Source organism: Dermochelys coriacea, chromosome 7, assembly GCF_009764565.3.
Source record: "Dermochelys coriacea isolate rDerCor1 chromosome 7, rDerCor1.pri.v4, whole genome shotgun sequence".
Lineage (NCBI taxonomy): Eukaryota > Metazoa > Chordata > Testudines > Dermochelyidae > Dermochelys > Dermochelys coriacea.
The window spans coordinates 95,713,375-95,733,399 of record NC_050074.1 but is presented as its reverse complement, the minus strand read 5'-3'; the positions used below and the strand labels follow the sequence as shown (position 1 = coordinate 95,733,399).

At 39.3% G+C, this 20,025-nt stretch overlaps 1 protein-coding gene and 1 long non-coding RNA gene across 5 annotated transcripts in view; one reads left to right on the top strand and one right to left on the bottom strand.

The window, feature by feature from the left end:
* Positions 1 to 20,025, bottom strand: part of CC2D2B (coiled-coil and C2 domain containing 2B) — a 106,125-nt gene that overhangs the window by 24,972 nt on the left and 61,128 nt on the right. Inside the window, 4 exon segments of the mRNA XM_043518285.1 lie at positions 3,005 to 3,101; positions 5,113 to 5,222; positions 10,561 to 10,663; positions 15,774 to 15,944. Of these exon segments, the coding sequence (XP_043374220.1) occupies positions 3,005 to 3,101; positions 5,113 to 5,222; positions 10,561 to 10,663; positions 15,774 to 15,944 (481 nt within the window).
* LOC119858272 overlaps positions 1 to 20,025 on the top strand; it is a 44,292-nt gene that overhangs the window by 10,292 nt on the left and 13,975 nt on the right. For 2 of the 4 annotated variants that reach the window (XR_006282565.1, XR_006282566.1), the window contains 2 exons: positions 5,776 to 5,937; positions 13,249 to 15,792. This is a non-coding gene — a long non-coding RNA (uncharacterized LOC119858272). Of the gene's footprint in view, positions 1 to 5,775; positions 5,938 to 13,248; positions 15,793 to 20,025 lie in introns of those variants that run through there. The other 2 variants (XR_005293846.2, XR_006282567.1) reach the window with 1 other exon arrangement.

Below are 20,025 nucleotides of genomic sequence, written 5' to 3'. Positions count from 1 at the left end.
CAACACTCTCCCTCCAGCAGTTCATTCAGAAGATAAATATATTAAATAGATAAGTAGATGACTTAGCTATTTTCTTGTATGTGTCACAGAAGTGGGTATAATTTTCTTAAATTATTACAATTTTACAAATCTATTGCTCACTGAGACCCTAGCATGCAAGCAAATATTGCACTGCCTCTGTGCCACCAAAGTCAGTGATATACATGCTGATACAGGGGGCCACACTAGCACAACTACTTACAGGAATGGGGCCTGTAGATGAGCTAATAAGGAAGTAATCAGAAAGCTAGCAGTGTGACTACTTGTTCTTATATACAGTACATCTGACAGTTAAACTTTTCTTATTAGCAATTTCATTCCAGATGACAAAACTGTCTATGATGATAACATCTGGAGCATTGCACTGGGTCATGTTACAGGAAGTGGCTTAAAGAATTTCATTGTGATAAAAAATTATTGCTAACTGCTCAAAAACCAGATACATCTTATTATCAAGAATATATAAACCAATTGTTTATACCACAGGTCCTACTTTCTAAACTATGCTGCATTTCTCAAGAATCCACCCAAATGTTATTGCCTTCAAAGGCAACAATAAAAATAAAATTGTAGGAGCAGGAAGTTCTATAGAAAATCTCCATATGAAATGAGCCATAATGTGTAAGGTATATTCACTGTCCATTAGAGTAAAAGTTTAAGTAGTAGTCATTGCATCATAAATTTCAGCATGTGTCTTGTTTTAATAAAACAATACGTGATAACCATTAAGCTGTTGATGAAAAATGTGTGTGTTGCATAAAAATAATTTTGTAATATAAGAGAATTGGAGAAGGTTCAGAAAAGAGCCACAAGAATAATTCAAAGTCAGAAAAACATGCTTTCTAGCGAGAGACTTAAGAAGCTCAATTTATTTAGCTTATTACGGAGAAAGTTAAGACATGATTCAGTGGTGTAATGTAATAAAAGAAGTGGATAAACTAAGAAGCTAAACTCCGTATTACCCAAATGAGAAGTGGTAAACTCCATTTACCTGTCTTTACCCTTATCATGAGTTGATCACACCCTATAAGTACCTAAACAGAGAGAAGATACTAGTGGGCTCTTTAAGCTAGCAGACAGAAGTATAACAAGAGCCAATGGTTAGAAGATGAAGCCAGAGAAATTCCACCTGGAAATAAGGTGCAAAAATGTAACAGTGGAAGTAATTAACTATTGGAACAATTTACCAATGGATGAGGTAGATTCCCCTTCACTTGATGCCTAAAATGAAATTTTATGTCTTTCTAAAATATACGCTCTAGCTCAAACAGAAGTTATAGCTTTTGTTATGCAGGAAGTCAGCATAGAGTAAGGCTAGTCAAAAAAATTTCATCAAAAACTATAGTCAATTAAACTAAATTTTTCCACACAAGCATCCGCTTTCCATGAAAATTTTGACTTTTTGTTAAACAACACCCAGAAACAGAAAAATTTCTGCTGAAAGAGAAAAGGAGTACTTGTGGCACCTTAGAGACTAACAAATTTATTTGAGCATAAGCTTTCGTGAGCTACAGCTCACTTCATTGGATGCATTCAGTGGAAAATACAGTGGGGAGATTTATATATATAGAGAACATGAAATAATGGGTGTTACCATACACACTGTAACCAGAGTGATCACTTAGGTGAGCTATTACCAGTGGAAGAGCGGGGCGGGGGGAACCTTTTGTAGTGATAAATAAAGGTGGGCCATTTCCAGCAGTTGGCAAGAACGTCTGAGGAACGGTGGGAGGTGTGGGGTGGGGAATAAACATGGGGAAATAATTTTACTTTGTGTAATGATCCATCCACTCCCAGTCTCTATTCAAGCCTAAGTTAATTGTATCCAGTTTGCAAATTAATTCTGACTGCTGAATTGGAATTAATTTGCAAACTGGATAGGCTTGAATAGAGACTGGAAGTGGATGGATCATTACACAAAGTAAAACTATTTCCCCATGTTTATTCCCCACCCCACACCATTCCTCAGACGTTCTTGTCAACTGCTGGAAATGGCCCACCTTGATTATCGCTACAAAAGGTTCCCCCCTCCCACCCCCGCTCTCCCGCTGGTAATAGCTCACCTTAAGTGATCACTCTGGTTATAGTGTGTAGGGTAACACCCATTGTTTCATGTTCTCTATGTATATACATCTCCCCACTGTATTTTCCACTGAATGCATCCGATGATGTGAGCTGTAGCTCACGAAAGCTTATGCTCAAATAAATTTGTTCAGTCTCTAAGGTGCCACAAGTACTCCTTTTCTTTTTGCAAATACAGACTAACATGGCTGCTACTCTGAAACCTGCTGAAAGAGAAAATTTTTAATTTAGAAACATTGATAGAGTACTTCACAGAAATTGTAGTTCAACTGCCTCATGCCTCCGTTCTCCTCTATGGGTTGGGTTCTTCAGCTAGACTACATCTCCCATGAGGCATTACAGATGGAGATTCCCATGATGCACTTTGATAGTTCAACAAGGAGTCCCACAATGAGTTGTGGGAGATGTAGTCTGGCCAAGGAGGCTTTCCCATAAAGGAGATGGTGGACTGAGACACCCGAACTACAAACCCAATGAGACATCAGAGTGGCATTTCTGAATCAAAATGTTCAGTTTTCAACTCTTCATCAAAATGTTTCTTTCTTGCTTACTATCTTTCTTTCCAGAAAATAAAAACATTTTCCACACCTGCTATAGTTTAGATGATCGTTATGGACTCTTGTCCTTAAAATCTATTAACAAGAGATTCCACAGGCCTTTACAAATGCCCCACAGAATTTGGCCCAAATGACAACAGTGGTTGGTTGTGACATTTCTAGTATGCTTTTAATTAAATTAAAAACTGAATTTATACAAAATTGGAAAACAATAGTACATAGAGTTTCTTTCGTTAAGAAAACAAGAAGCTGAGATATGTACATGGTTATAGTTTTCAAACATAAAAAAAATGTAATAAAAATCAGTTGTTTTTTATACAATTTACCTCATGTTTTTCCACCCTAACTTCATCAAAAATGTTGACATATATATTGTCTTTTATTTTAGACAGTCCTGAAAAGCTATAGTCATGTCCTGGTGATCTGTAATTAAGAACAGAATCTTTTAGTTTTAATTAGATATTGTATATCAGAGAGCTTTATCATTTTTTTTAAAAAACAACACAATCACTTTTGGCAGTAATTTACTTCAAATATTACAGAACCATAAACATTTTTAAAGGAAAACTAAATTGGTATGTTCGCCACTAAAAATCAAAAGACAAATTTCACTCCAGTTTAACTCCACTGACTTTGAAGGAGTTACCCACCGGGACGAATTTGACCAAGCATATTTTGTTTCTCTAATTACTGGGTCAATAGGTATTTAGTCAGATAAACTGTGCCAGATCCTCATTTTGGTGTAAACGGCTGTATTTTCACTGACTTCTATCTCATATTTTCTAAACCATGTTTAGTAAATTTTCTACTCTTTCACATATTTCAGAGCACCAACTGAATGAAAGCTCACATAAACGAACAGAAGATACAGAGGCAGATTCTTCGTTCTTCCAAGTGGGAAACAGGTGGTTTTAAACTGCCTTTGCACACCTCCCTAATTCTAGTTCTCAGCTCCCAGGGTAGTTCTAAAATTGTGCCAGTTTATAACAGTCTTTATGGTTGTTACATTGGCACAAAACAGAGCAACTACAGCATTCCAGCCACATTCCTCATATTGGGTCCACTCCATTCCATACCCTCCCTATTCCCGATATATGCCCTAAATTGGGAGAAGGGGAGGTTTGAGAGCCATTATTCCGACTCAATTCAAACAGACAAGTGGCAACTTAGACCTTAGTCCATCCCGTGCTTTGCTGCACATTGGGCTACCCACATTTGCCATCCTTGCCTATCAACTGCCCTTCTCTCCAAATCTTCCCATTTCATGTTAAGGTGCTTGATGTTGTTCAGAACTGTTTGTTTCCATGTTATCTGCGGTCTTCCTCTCTTTCTTCTTGCTTTTTCTGGCCTCCATTCAAGCGTGGTATTTGGTAAGCGTTCTTTTTCCATTCTCAGCATGTCACAGCCAGTGATGTCTTCTTTTGTAGATTATTTGTGAGATGGTACCTTGTCCAGTAAGTTTTCTGACTTCTTCATTTGTCTTCCTATCTCTATATGTTATTCCCAATATTCATCTCAGACATTTGTGATGAAATGCATCCATCTTTCTTGGTAAGTTGCCATGTCTCACTGCTATATGTTACGATGGCGATAACAATTACAATTAGTATATATAACAATTACAATAACAATTTGTATATATTCAGTTTTGTCTTGAGGGAGATGTTTTTGAGTTGCCAGATGTTTTTGACTCTTCCAAATGCAGTGTTTGCCTTCCTGATTCTTCTTCTTATTTCCTTGGAACTAGTATCATCTTGGCTGATGGTACTTCCAAGATACGTAAAATTGTCCACCTTCTCCAGTTTTGATTTGTGTCCCTATAGTCCCCGTTAACATGATTTTACATTTCTTTTCATTGTATCTCAAACCTATCTTCTCCATTACTTCTTTTACTTGGTTTGTGCATTTTTGTAGTCTGTTGTACTCAGTGAAGATGCCAACGAACGAACGGACAAGTGGCCACTGGATGGTTATAACTTTTAGTCACTACTGACTTAGCTGGTTTAAAAACATGGCCTAGAGATGAAAAAACAATGTATCCCATTCCTAATGTCCTAAACCATCAGTTCGTAGCCTCAGGGTCATGAATACGTAGTTTTCAATCTGTGGACTGGGGACCCCTGGAGGTCTGCAGACAATTTCTAAGATTTCCAAAAGGGTCCGCACCTCCATTCTAAATTTTTTAAGGGTCTGCAAATGAAATAAAGTTGAAAAGCACTGTCCTAAATCATTCAATCCTCCTACTGCATCTCCAACTCTTATACACAGATACGGAAAGGCAGATGAGTTCAGCAGCCTAAATGAAAAACTTTAAAATACTTTTGAAACAAAATATAACCACCTAACCATGGGAAACTTTGACTCCTTCACTGGAGCATTCAAATACTTTTATTTTCTTGTACATTTTTCATGGAGAAGTATGTGACCAACTTACATAAAATCCACTTGAAGTTCTTCATTCCAGCATGGATGAGATCCATCTGCAGTGCTAGTTTGATAAACTGTGTGCTGGAAAGAAACTTCTACAAATGGACGCACACTCACCTAAAACACAAAAATCATACACTTTATTAGATTTGTACTGCTTTGTTTTATTTCTACGTCATCTTATAGAATAATAAAAATGTAGGGACCTCAAGAGGTCATCAAGTCCAGCCCCCTGTGCTGAAGCAGGACCAAGTAAACCCCTAGACTATCCCTGACAGATGTCTGTCTAACCTGTTCTTAAAAACCTCCAGTGACAAGATTCCACAACCTCCCTTGGCAACCTATTCCAGAACTTAACTACCCTTATAAAGTTTTCCCTAATATCTAACCTAAATCCTCCTTGCTGCAGATTAAGACAATTACTTCTTGCGCTACCTTCAGTGGACATGGAGAACAATTGTTCACCATCCTCTTTGTAACAGCTCTGAACATACTTGCAGACTGTTATCAGATCCCACATCAGTCTTTTCTCAAGAGTAAGCATGCCCAGTTTTTTTAAAGGTCAGGTTTTCTACATGGTTTATACTCCTCGGGGAATTCTGCACCATTGCGTAATTCAGAATTTTGCAGAAATTAATGTTGTGCACACAGAATTTTCTTTTTTCCCTAGAGAAATGGGCTGTAGAAATATTGGCTCCCACTAGGGACTGCTGGACCCAGCAGAGCCCAGCTCACGAGGCTGCAGGAAGGGGGAGCAAACTGGAGGGTTCCCAGAAGCTGCAATTCCTTGCACACACTGAAGGAAGGAGGCAGCAGCACACAGAAAACTCCGGTAAGCTCGTGACCCAGCATCAGACTGTTTCTCCATCTGGATCCCTGGGCTTTAGGAGGGTAGGGTTTGTGAGTGTCTGAGCCTGGGGCGGGTAGGAGCAGTCCACAGCTGGCCTCTGGAGGGAAGGGGTGTGAGTGTCTGGGCCTGGGGAGGGGCCTGCAGCTGGGCTGGGGGGGAGTGAGTGTCTAAGTGGGTGGGGGAGCCCATGGCTGGGTTTGCGAGGGGGATAGAGAAGCCGGAACTGGGTTGTCGTAGGGGTTTCTTTAACTCTCTGCTCCTGGGGGAATTTGTTGTGTTTGTATTGTTACAGACATACTTGCTGACAAGTATTTTGAAATACTTTACCAAAATAATTGAAACTGATGTGATTATATAGTGTTATTTTGACAAATAGAATTTTGTAGAATTTTTAATATTTTGATGCAGAATTCCCCTGGGAGTATTTTTATCATTTTTGTTGCTCTCTGGACTCTCTCCAATTCATGCAATCTTTCATAAAGTGTGGCATCCAGTTCTGGACACAGCACTTCAGCTGAGAGCTCACCAGGGCCAAGCAGAGCAGACAATTACCTTCCCTGTCTTATATACAACACTCCTGTTAATACACCCCAGAGCGATATTAGCCTTTTTCACAATTGCATCACATTGTTGGCTCATATTCAATTTGTGATCCACTATAACCCCCAGATTCTTCTCAGCAGTACTACCAGTTAGTCAGTTATTCCCCATTATATAGTTTACATTTGATTTTTTCCTTACTTAGCACTTGTCTTTGTTGAATTTAATCTTGTAGATTTAATATTTTATATTATATGTCTTGACATCAATGATACATATGACTTTAGAAAGATCAGATTTTTACTGATAAATGTGGGTAAAGGTCAATTTCACCATACACACAGAAACCAATGAAAAAATATTTCTATTGATAATTAAAATTTGCAGGTAGGCAAAGCAAGAAAAATGCTGTTTGAGAACTTATTAGCGTTTGATTTAAGGATACTTTTATATTTTGACATGTGATGTTAGTGTGTGCTTAACGATTTGAAAACTTTATTATTTTGAATCTCACTGTCTACTGTCATTAAATAATTATTGGCTGACCCACTATACTTTCTAACAATTGTTAAAATTTAAATAGCAAAAATTTTTAAAAATCACTTAAAACTCAATTTTGCAGGGGTCTGAAAATCTAAATTGATAAAAATAAAAAAATACTTAAAATAAATATCGACATTATCCATCAAAATTACCAATGAATACAAAATTGAATTCTGTCAAGCCTAGCGATATAGCAGAGTGTCTAGGATGACAGCAACAGGGAGACTGTGGTTACCTGCAAGCAAGTAGCAACTAAGAAAATTTTATTCATTAAAGTCCAGCTCCCTGGTGAATAACACATGGAAAATAATCAGCTTATTTACTCAGTACATTAGTGACTGATAAATGATACATCTGGTCAAGTGCTATTTATTTTTAGGTAACAGTTGCTCATTACATATAATGATACCCGCATGAAAGATGACCCTTATCTCTAGAATTTATATTAAGATATGATTCCAAATCTTATGATATATTAAGACTTACAGGTTATTGGGTTCTACAAGACTGAAAGTCTCCCAAACACAGTCTAATTTTCATCTTCTTCTAAGATTTCTGAAAATTAGTTTTTAATATTAATTTAAATTTAGAGTCATCATTATACATCAGTGGGGCCCAACCTGTGGCCTTGGAGGCTCTAAACTGTGGCCCTGAATGGTGGGTGTTAAGAAGAAAATATGTATTTCATTCTTAATAGGAAATGTGTTCTCTGAGTTGCATCCTAAAACTTTTAAACTGCAGTGTTTGAATTGACCTCATAAGACGGGGGGGCAGTAGGGGGCACTTGGAGCTCTATCCCTTCCCTGCTGCAGTTGCTTAGCAGTTCCCCTGGTGGCCACCTGCTGCATCATAGGAGGAAGCAAGAGTAGTCTGGCTATGCCATTTGCCTGCTTTCCTACTGGACTATGGGAGCCCCAGGGAGGGCAGGATAGGAATTCAGCTGGCATTGCCTGAGACTAGGGGAGCACTTAGTAAAGAATGGCTCTCCTTCTTCTCTCCTTCCCATAAACAGCCATCAAGTGCAGCCCAGAAGAAAAGAAAAGAAAGAGAATTTGAGAACTAACAGCTAGTTATCACACGCTAATTATTTGCTTTGTCTCAGCATTGATTAGAGCAGACAGCATCTGGTAGTTATGGTATCCACAGGCCCTCCCATGCAATAGCCAGACCACAATGCACTCTGATCATTCTTCCTCTCAACCCCAGCATACCCCTTCCTAACACTGAAATGCCCGTGACAAGGGCTGTGGGAAAGGAGACACAGAAGCCATTTATGATTTCTCTGATTATGCCCACTGGGACTAACCCCATGTTGGGGAAATCCCCAGCATGGGATCTACAGGTGGTTCTGCTCCCTTTAGACTGAGCAGAACAGAGAGCCCAAAAATGTTGATTGTGGCCCTTGACCTATTTGAAATAATATTCATTTCTCAGACTGAAAAGGTTGGAAGCTACTGCTGTCCAAAATCAGAAAATTTGCATTTTGAGAAATTACCATAAACATATATATTTAACTATAATAATGAAACTGAAAGCCCTCAAAATACCAGAGTTACTGAAGCAAAAACAAGCTGTAACAGAACAAAGGGTTGGAGAACTTTTTAAAGAATAAGAACAAATTCTTAAATATCAAGGGGAATTTTGTCCCAAATCAATATATTGTTGAGGGACAATTTAAATAAATATTGACACAGCAGATACGGTTACAATAAAGAAAGTAAAATTTGCCCTCTTATCCATTGTCAAAATACCGTTTGAGGCCTTTGTCATGCCTTTTAAATAGGGCTGTCAAGCGATTAAAAAATGAATTGCGATTAATCGCACGATTAAAAAAATTAATTGCAATTAATCGTGATGTTAAGCAATAATAGAATACCATTTCTTTAAATATTTTTGGATGTTTTCTACATTTTCAAATATATTGATTTCAATTACAACACAGAATACAAAGTGTACAGTGCTCACTTTATATTTATTTTTATTACAAATATTTGCACGGTAAAAACCAAAAAATAGTATTTTTCAATTCACCTAATAAAAGTACTGTAATACAATCTCTTTATCATGAAAGTTGAATTTACAAATTTAGAATTATGTACAAAAAAATAAAACAATGTAAAACTTTAGAGCCTACAAGTCCACTCAGTCCTACTTCAGCCAATCACTCAGACAAACAAGTTTGGTTACAATTTGCAGGAGATAACGCTGCCTGCTTCTTGTTTACAATGTCACCTGAAAGTGAGAACAAGTGTTCTCATGGCACTGTTGTAGCTGGCGGTGCAAGATATTTACATGCCATATACGCTAAAGACTCATATGTCCCTTCATGCTTTAACCATCATTGCAGAGGACATGCGTCCATGCTGATGACTGGGTCTGCTCGATAATGATCCAAAGCAGAGCGGACCAACTGACACATGTTCATTTTCATCCTCTGAGTCAGATGCCACCAGGAGAAGGTTTATTTTCTTTTTTTGGTGGTTTGGGTTCTGTAGTTTCCGCATCTGAGTGTTGCTCTTTTAAGACTTCTGAAAGCATGCTCCACACCTCATCCCTCTAAGATTTTGGATGGCACTTCAGATTCTTAAACCTTGGGTTGAATGCTGTAGCTATCCTTCGAAATCTCACATTGGTACCTTCTTTGCATTTTGTCAAATCTGCAGTGAAAGTGTTCTTCAAAAGAACATGTGCTGGGTCATCATCTGAGACTGCCATAACATGAAATATATGGCAGAACTCGGGTAAAACAGAACACGAGACATACAATTCTCCCCCAAAGAGTTCAGTCACAAATTTAATTAATGCATTATTTTTTTAATGAGCATCCCCAGCATGGAAGCATGTTATCTGGAATGGTGGCCAAAGCATGAAGGGGCATTCAAATGTTTAGCATATCTGGCTCGTAGATATCTTGCAATGCTGGCTACAAAAGTCCCATGCAAATGACTGTTCTGACTTTCAGGTGACACTGTATGTAAGAAGCAGACAGCAGTATCTCCTATAAATGTAAACAAATGTGTTTGTCTTAGTGATTGGCTGAACAAGAAGTAGGACTGAGTGGACTTGTAGGTTCTAAAGTTTTACATTGTTTTGCTTTTGAGTCCAGTGATGTAACAAAAAATCTACATTTGTTAGTTACGCTTTCACAATAAAGAGATTGCACTATAGTACTTGTATGAGGTTAACTGAAAAATACTATTTCTTTTATCATTTTTACAGTGCAAATATTTGTAATAAAAATAATAATATAAAGTGAGCACTGTACACTTTGTATTCTGTGTTGCAACACAAATTAATATATTTGAAAATGTAGAAAAACATCCAAAATATTTAATAAATTTCAATTGATATTCTATTGTTTAACAGTGCGATTAATCGCGATTAATTTTTTAAATTGCGATTCATTTTTGAGTTAATCGCACGAGTTTACTGTGATTAATCGACAGCCCTACTTTTAAATAATACAAAATGATTCACTCTTTGGGTTTTTTTGTTGTTGTTTAAGTAATTTAAGTTATTTACCTCACTTAGAGGATCAGATGTGTATGATGACTTGCCTGATAGTAGATGTCTACTCCGGGACAGCTGATTAATTGCATATGCTGGCGAATGAACACCTGCTGGTCTTTAGATATAAAACAGGAATGACATAGACATTTCAACCAGCTTTTCCTTTTAATCTACACGGCAATTGCTTGTATTAGTTCATCATTTACCGATGCTACAGATAATTAGTTTACTATTTACAGATGCTATACATACTTATAAAGAACAGCTAACAAATCCGTAACACAAATCAAAACATAAATCCCTAAAATGAAGAAATGTCTAAAACTATGGGCCTGATCATGCAGTCACTCCATTGTTCCAGTCCAAATCCCACTGAAATCATTTCAGTCTGAACACATTATGCCTCCAGGTGCTGCCACGGAACTGGGGTGCCTGGTCTGCAGGGGTTCCATTTCAGCTTTTGGGGGCAGGGGGCAACCTTAACAATGATTCCAGGGGCTGCTTAGGCACCTGAAAATTCTAGGTTTTATTTGCAGATAACAATTTAGAAATTAGCTGACAGGAGCACTGTATCTACTTTCTGTTTAAAGAAAGAAAAAAATATATACAACACCAATTAAAGCCATATTTTAAATTTATATGTAAATTTACAACGATCAGGAGATAATACAGCAAGATATTCACAATCCCAAGCCTTGCGGTATCAGTTTTGGAGCCTTAACACAGATACCAGAAACACAAGTTTGATACTTTGGTACACTGTCTTTCGTAGAGATAAGTAAAAATAAATAAAATCTGCTTAAAATCTGCTTACTTTCTCTAACAGACACACTCTGTTACTGCCATTATCTATTCCATTTTAGTCTATAGTTTTTCATTCTACTAAAACCACATTTACTTAATTTTAATAAATGCAATATTTTTCTCTTTTATTAAGAATGAGATTTTATTTTTCTAATTGTTTTGGCATTTATGTTTACCAATCACAATCATGGACATGACTCACTAACGTCTGACTCTATCATTACTATTAGAATCAGACTTGGAACCACGTTTGTTTTTGTACAAATTTTAAGCTATTTTACAGATATAATTAAAAATACAATTTGAAAATAAGTGACCATCTCCACAGTATCTATAGTTATGTGTTTAGCTAATTGATTTTAAATTGGCCCTGCTAAGATGAGTATAAACTAAATTTACATCCTAGAAGGATACTATTATTTGATTGTACCACTTTAAATAATGACTGACAAAGCACAATATGGTAATAAAGTAATAACGATACTCCAGCCAGGACAGATTAGGCATTTTAGAACTCACTACTCAAAGAATTAAATTTAAGCATAAGAGAGAAATAAAATTATGAAATGCACAGACCAGACAAAAACTAAAATAACAGTACTATAATCCTGAAAGAATAAAATTAGAGAATATATGTGCACTGCACATTTTGACAGGAAGTAACAAGAAGTAACAATAAGAATAATAATATTGTGTGTTAGAGAATGTGTGCGTGTGTGTGAGAGAGAGAGAAAGAGAGAGAGAGAGGGACAGACTGTGTGTGTGCCTGAGTGTGTCAGCGCCTGTCTCTAAGTGGAACTTGTTCAGTACAGCAGCAGCCGCAGCTCCCCCTCCTGAGCCAGAGGCACCAGCACAGACAGGCTACCTGTTCCCCAACCCCATCGGAGACCCACTAGGGCATAGCCACCTCTTGCATCAGGTGAGCTTCCCCCGTGCTGCACCAGCCATGGATCAGCATCCCAAAGAAAGGGAGACTTCTTTGGGAGTGTGTAAGAGAGCCTGTGTGTGTGAGAGAGAGTGTCTGTTGGGGGAGTGTGGGAAGGGTGATGGGAGCTGGGCAACCGGAGAGCAACTGCTGCGGGCTGGGCACCCAGCTCTGGGAGGAGTGGATACAGGGGAGCAAAGGCAATTTTGGGGTGGCTATAGTTTCCACAAACACCCCCAGCACCATGCCTGTTTGTAAAATTATAACGTAGTTAGAAACTCAGGGGGAAAAGAGGGCCCCTTCACCCTCCTTAAATGGCACCCCTGCTGGTCTGCTTCTCCAGCCAGCCCAGCTTCCACAGAAGCATAGTTATCCCTCAGACTATGATAATTCATTTCTATTAATTATAAAGTCCTTTGATAACATGTTAAACTTCATGCAGTTTTTAGGCAAAATAACTTCAGCCCAAAGACCCAATCTGAATGTCCCCCCCTCCCAACACTTGGCAGCTTTTGATCCTGCATTTAGGAGCAGCTGGTGAAGCTGTCTCTCTCAGGGACACAATTTCCACATTTTAGCTCCTACATGGACTCTCACGTCTCCTTGACTGAAATTTTCATAAATTATTTTTGGGCGCGTTAAGCTATTGCTCAGTCTCTTTCATGTTGTAGTTTTGTTTTATTTTCACACTAATCTCAGAACCACAGTGAATTTTTTCTTTACATTTGGAGTATTGTAATATACCATGGATGAAATAATGAATAAACCATCTCTAATTTAATTATTGTTGCTAAATATGATTTGCATTCTGTAAAGGAATCAGCCTATCCACTATTGCAAACAATGTCCGATTGCATGAAACTTATAGACTGTTGTTTTGTAATGCTAATTATTTGCATAGCAAGTTTGGAATGAGGCACCCATTCTTAGATGCATACTCTTTCAAGGAATTTACTTTTTCTTTGTTTCAGATAAACAAGAGCTCTAAACTGCACAAGAATTTGATTGGATTTGGCAACCATTATGCTAGACATCTGTACTCTCACAAACCGTTCCTACACGTTTATACACTGAATTAGTCTTTCATTATGCAGCTGAACTCCAAATAAACAAAAGGATTGCACAATTTGTTACTTTTGTAGGCCGAACACATTACACATACCAGGGCCTCCTTTCATTCCTCCATTTCCCCCGCACCTTCAACAAGCTCCCTGTGAGCCACCTTCCCATCCCTATTTCAGGGACTCCAAGCAACCTGCCTCCAACACTTTTCTCCCTCATGCCATGGTCTCTATGTATCCCCCCCCACTGCTACATGCTAGGGGCTCATTGTGCCCCTCCGATTCCCTCCTCCACCACATGCAGAGGGTCAATGTGCCCATTCCCCCACATGCCAAGGTCTCTGTGTTGCCCATGTTCCCATACAAGGGTCCCCTGTTCTTCCTTCTCTGCCAGAGGCCTTCTCCAAAATGGCAGGGTCTCTCTCTACTGCTTCATTTCTCCTTCCCCATATTTTCCCCTTCTTTACCATGGCAGGGGCGCTGTGTCAACCTCACTCTTCCCCACCTCATGCCAGCAACCTGTGTGGCTCCCATGGCCCCCATACCATTGTCCCCCATTTTCCTCCTCAGGCCCGGGGCTTTGTGTCCCCCCACATTCCATCCACCTTCTTAATGCCTTAGAGATACAAACAGAAATGCCATCACATGGAATGTTAGACCTTGCTTTGCTCAGCCATAAAGTATAATAAAGAGCAAATGTCTTCATGAAAAGAAAAGGAGTACTTGTGGCACCTTAGAGACTAACAAATTTATTTGAGCATAAGCTTTCGTAGCTCTGTAAATGCTTTCATTTCCTACTTTATGCCCTAGCAGTATGTTAGCTTTAATGAAAATAGGTTTCAGAGTAGCACCCGTGTTAGTCTGTATTCGCAAAAAAGAAAAGGAGTACTTGTGGCACCTTAGAGACTAACAAATTTATTTGAGCATAAGCTTTCACGAAAGCTTATGCTCAAATAAATCTGTTAGTCTCTAAGGTGCCACAAGTACTCCTTTTCTTTTTTTAAATGAAAATGTTTCTCGTGATGCAGTAGCTCTTAAACTAGGCTTGGTGTGTTAAAATATTTAGATTAATATTTGTGGTAGCTAGAAAGAAAATTGTGCTCATCCAATATAAATACACAAATAGCAACTGTTTTTGTTTGCTGTATTATAAAACTTAAGTGATGTTTTTAAATTTAGTTCCAACTTGCAAATAATACCCTTTTCAGAGCAAGCTTCACTTAATTTTCCAGTCTTACTAGAAGAATACTTCTAAAACTTAAATGAGTAATTTTACATAAAGCATTAAAGGAAATATTAAGTGGGTGAAGACAACAGTCTCTACTTGTAAAAAAATAGCTGATGCAGTCATTCAGTTGCAGTCATGAAAAAATACTAAATTCTATGAGACTTACAAACTGATCTTCATTTTAGAAGCAAAGTATTAAACAAAATATTACTACCAGAGAGTGCATATGGGTCAAAAGTTACATTATGAGCAACACAATGTGTTTCTTTTACTTGATAAGTAAAACTAGCTAACAAATTATAGTTTCTAATTAAGAACATTTTCTGTCAGATACCATACAATGTCCCAGCCTAGTTGACTTCCTTTTTTTTCCTTTCTGTACAATATCTGACAGCTCATACTTAGATGCAGACAGTTAGTTCAATCCCAGTTAAGCAGTATCCAGAAAAGAGCTGAACATATCAACCACCAATCAATCCATTACAAGAAGTCTCATCATACTTTCCATCCTGTGAGTAGAAGGTAGAGCACTCCACCAGATCACCATCTAGGAGTGCAAAATGAAAGAGTGCTGCTTTGTGGAATTCTTCCTTGCATAAACTCCTGCTGGATTGGACATTTATACATGGGCTGGGAGCAGGACTTGGGAGACTGCCATGCAAATGGCACAGTATTCTGACCCAATCCTGTAGAATGTTTCTGGGCAAGTTATTGCTGATACTAAGGTGGTTTTACATCATCTATCAAAGCATATGGTCTGACGTGCTATGTCAATTCCTATGTTCCTGATCACAGTGCAGAAAAGTGCATTTCTGGGGAGAAAAATCTGTACACTTATGCATCAATAACTATACAGTAGCCCTGCATTCTGGATAGCTGAAACAATTCCATGTCAATATAAACAGCATTAAACACATAATAGAACTATCAACAGCATACTGTTTCTTACAGATAATTTACAGATTTCATTGGAGTTGAATAACTAACAAATCCTATAATCTGCACTTTTGGTCAGTTACATTGTTTCTTCTTTTAAGTGAGATCTATAAAACTATGGGAATACTCTTGCAAGGGAAATGGTAGAAACTAAACTAGACAAAACTCTAGAAAAGATTCACTAGGGAACAATCCTGGACTACGTGGAGGATGTACCAAATTACCTAATAGGCTTTTACCATCCCTAACTTCTGTTCCTACAGTTTCCTACCTAGTAACTGATGGATTTCTTGAAGGAATGTTATAAGCTCTCAATACTCTGATAAGAAGCTTAAGATCTCCATCAGAAACAGTCTGCGCTGGAACTTTTTTTCTCTCTTTTCTTTGTGGCTTTAAATGTCTTCTACGTTCACCTAACTTAAAAACTGCATTCCTCAATTGGCTAGATAAAGTTGAAAATGTTTTAATCAGCTTTATATATAAACATCTTCCTTTATTATACATGATTTAAGAAAATGGAAAATTTGTTACCTTTCTATGATTGTCCTCTACATGAAGGCTCCACAAAGTCCACTTCAGACCTTACCATGCAAATCTAATTCACCTGGGAAGCATTTAGAAACTACAGTGAAATGTGCATTACAAGCCCCATATAGTCAGATATTAGGACAAAAGAAGAGTTTTCACTCTTTCCTAAAATCAGTAACATTTGGGGACCACTATTTGGAACAGCCTCCTGCCAAAGGAGATTTCTGCAACAGAATGAAGGTAAAGCTTGTAGTGCTTAAAAAAAGTGTTGATTGATGAGCAGGTGACAGCTTTACAGATTTCATTTAAAGTACCTGATGCCCTTTCTACACAGAATGTTACTGTGGAAAGTGTGGAGTAGGTTCTGATCTCTTTTGTAATCAAGGCTAAGTATGTGACTCCCAGACTTTGACTCCCTCAGGGAACAGATGGCCAGGATCCCCTGGGGGACTAACATGAAAGGGAAGGGAGTCCAGGAGAGCTGGCTGTATTTCAAGGAATCCCTGTTGAGGTTACAGGGACAAACCATCCCGATGAGTCGAAAGAATAGTAAATATGGCAGGCGACCAGCTTGGCTTAATGGTGAAATCCTAGCGGATCTTAAACATAAAAAAGAAGCTTACAAGAAGTGGAAGCTTGGACATATGACCAGGGAAGAGTATAAAATATTGCTCGGGCATGTAGGAAAGATATCAGGAGGGCCAAATCGCACCTGGAGCTGCAGCTAGCAAGAGATGTCAAGAGTAACAAGAAGGGTTTCTTCAGGTATGTTGGCAACAAGAAGAAAGCCAAGGAAAGTGTGGGCCCCTTACTGAATGAGGGAGGCAAGCTAGTGACAGAGGATGTGGAAAAAGCTAATGTACTCAATGCTTTTTTTGCCTCTGTTTTCACTAACAAGGTCAGCTCCCAGACTGCTGTGCTGGGCAACACAAAATGGGGAAGAGATGGCCAGCCCTCTGTAGAGATAGAGGTGGTTAGGGACTATTTAGAAAAGCTGGACGTGCACAAGTCCATGGGGCCGGACGAATTGCATCCGAGAGTGCTGAAGGAATTGGCGGCTGTGATTGCAGAGCCCTTGGCCATTATCTTTGAAAACTCGTGGCGAACGGGGGAAGTCCCGGATGACTGGAAAAAGGCTAATGTAGTGCCCATCTTTAAAAAAGGGAAGAAGGAGGATCCTGGGAACTACAGGCCGGTCAGCCTCACCTCAGTCCCTGGAAAAATCATGGAGCAGGTCCTCAAAGAATCAATCCTGAAGCACTTAGAGGAGAGGAAAGTGATCAGGAACAGTCAGCATGGATTCACCAAGGGAAGGTCATGCCTGACTAATCTAATCGCCTTTTATGATGAGATTACTGGTTCTGTGGATGAAGGGAAAGCAGTGGATGTATTGTTTCTTGACTTTAGCAAAGCTTTTGACACGGTCTCCCACAGCATTCTTGTCAGCAAGTTAAGGAAGTATGGGCTGGATGAATGCACTATAAGGTGGGTAGAAAGCTGGCTAGATTGTCGGGCTCAACGGGTAGTGATCAATGGCTCCATGTCTAGTTGGCAGCCGGTGTCAAGTGGAGTGCCCCAGGGGTCGGTCCTGGGGCCCGTTTTGTTCAATATCTTCATAAATGATCTGGAGGATGGTGTGGATTGCACTCTCAGCAAATTTGCGGATGATACTAAACTGGGAGGAGTGGTAGATACGCTGGAGGGGAGGGATAGGATACAGAAGGACCTAGACAAATTGGAGGATTGGGCCAAAAGAAATCTAATGAGGTTCAATAAGGATAAATGCAGGGTCCTGCACTTAGGATGGAAGAATCCAATGCACCGCTACAGACTAGGGACCGAATGGCTCGGCAGCAGTTCTGCGGAAAAGGACCTAGGGGTGACAGTGGACGAGAAGCTGGATATGAGTCAGCAGTGTGCCCTTGTTGCCAAGAAGGCCAATGGCATTTTGGGTTGTATAAGTAGGGGCATAGCGAGCAGATCGAGGGACGTGATCGTTCCCCTCTATTCGACACTGGTGAGGCCTCATCTGGAGTACTGTGTCCAGTTTTGGGCCCCACACTACAGGAAGGATGTGGATAAATTGGAAAGAGTACAACGAAGGGCAACGAAAATGATTAGGGGTCTAGAGCACATGACTTATGAGGAGAGGCTGAGGGAGCTGGGATTGTTTAGTCTGCAGAAGAGAAGAATGAGGGGGGATTTGATAGCTGCTTTCAACTACCTGAAAGGGGGTTTCAAAGAGGATGGCTCTAGACTGTTCTCAATGGTAGCAGATGACAGAACGAGGAGTAATGGTCTCAAGTTGCAATGGGGGAGGTTTAGATTGGATATTAGGAAAAACTTTTTCACTAAGAGGGTGGTGAAACACTGGAATGCGTTACCTAGGGAGGTGGTAGAATCTCCTTCCTTAGAGGTTTTTAAGGTCAGGCTTGACAAAGCCCTAGCTGGGATGATTTAACTGGGACTTGGTCCTGCTTTGAGCAGGGGGTTGGACTAGATGACCTTCTGGGGTCCCTTCCAACCCTGATATTCTATGATTCTATGATTCTATGTTTCAGTGATAAAATACTCAATCCACCTAAGTACAGAGATTTGCAAGCTTTCAAGTTCTGATGCATAGGGTGGAAGAAAATGAATTAAGATGATGTTTTCCAGAGTTAGAACCTATCAGTATGAATGAATGGTTTATGAAAGTTTCTAGTGCTATAAGCATATCCCAGATAAGGAAGATAATAGGTGTCAGTGTTGGTTTATGTAGAAATGCTATGTTAAAGAATCTTGATACCATTGGATGATCTACCAGAGATTCGGATACACTTATGTTTACGACACTGCTTAATACTGACAGACCTGTGATGTCACAGTGGATGTCAGGCCTAGCTGTATGTCATTCTGTAAGAAATCTAGAAGAGCTGTACCATTTGGTTTCCTAAGGCTCACATTTCTATATTGAAAGTAATATAAGAATTCTGTCCAAAACCTTGCATAAATCAAGGGGATAGAATAACTATGGGCGATTAACTTTGGAAAAATATCCCCATCTTATTTAAGACTTGTTACTCAACAGCCGAACTGTCATGCTCAGGTAGTCTGGATTGGGATGCAAGAGTAGGCTCTGTCACAGAGATTATGCCACCTGGGAAAATTGAATGGAGACTTCAGGAATATCTCCATTCAGTCAAAATACTCTGGTCTTTGGTTATAAGAATAACCAGTTTTCCCTCCTTATCTTCTGAATTATTCTCCTTCATGCCAGCAGAGAAAGGAAAGCATAGAGAAGAAGGTTCTGATATCTGTGAGCCAGTGATCTTTGATCCGCTTCCCATGTCTAGAAGAGCCTTGCCTTTGGTTTAATCTTAATGCAGATAGGTACACCTCTCTTGATATCCCTCAAACACTTCCTAGTTCAGGGAAGTATTGCAAATTCTATCCACTGACAGCTTAGCCAGTCCACTTATCTGTTCGTTGTCACTGTTGCACGGGTAACCCTGATACAGTTTCGGTGATCTTCCTCGCATAGAAAAGAATCTGCATTACTTCTGCATTTTAGACTTGAGTTTTGTGTTCCAGGATCCACTACAGAACTGAGAATAGGACCCTGGAACTTTCCCCCTCAGAGATGGACTGGACTTTGGAGCGTTCTAGTCTTTCACACCAAGGGCCCTTGATTGATGAGAATGATCCACTGATACAGTTTGCTGACCCTTTGGAGCTGAAAAGTACTGACCTTCCCTTTCCATTGCCCCTAGGTGTGGTGAGAAGCAAAGGCCCCAACTAATGATTTAAACTCTGAGCTTCTTCCCTTGGCAGAATGAGACCTGCTGGTTGTGAGCAATCATAGTAGAGTCCTGCTTCTATTGCTCCTGAAGGGTCTTATAAGAGATAGAGCATCTCTTGGCCTCTGGTTTTCCTTATCTGGCTCACACTGTCGTTATGCAAGGAGTGAGAAACTGAGAGGAGCTCAGCAGGTGGTCTCATTTGGAGAATAAAGC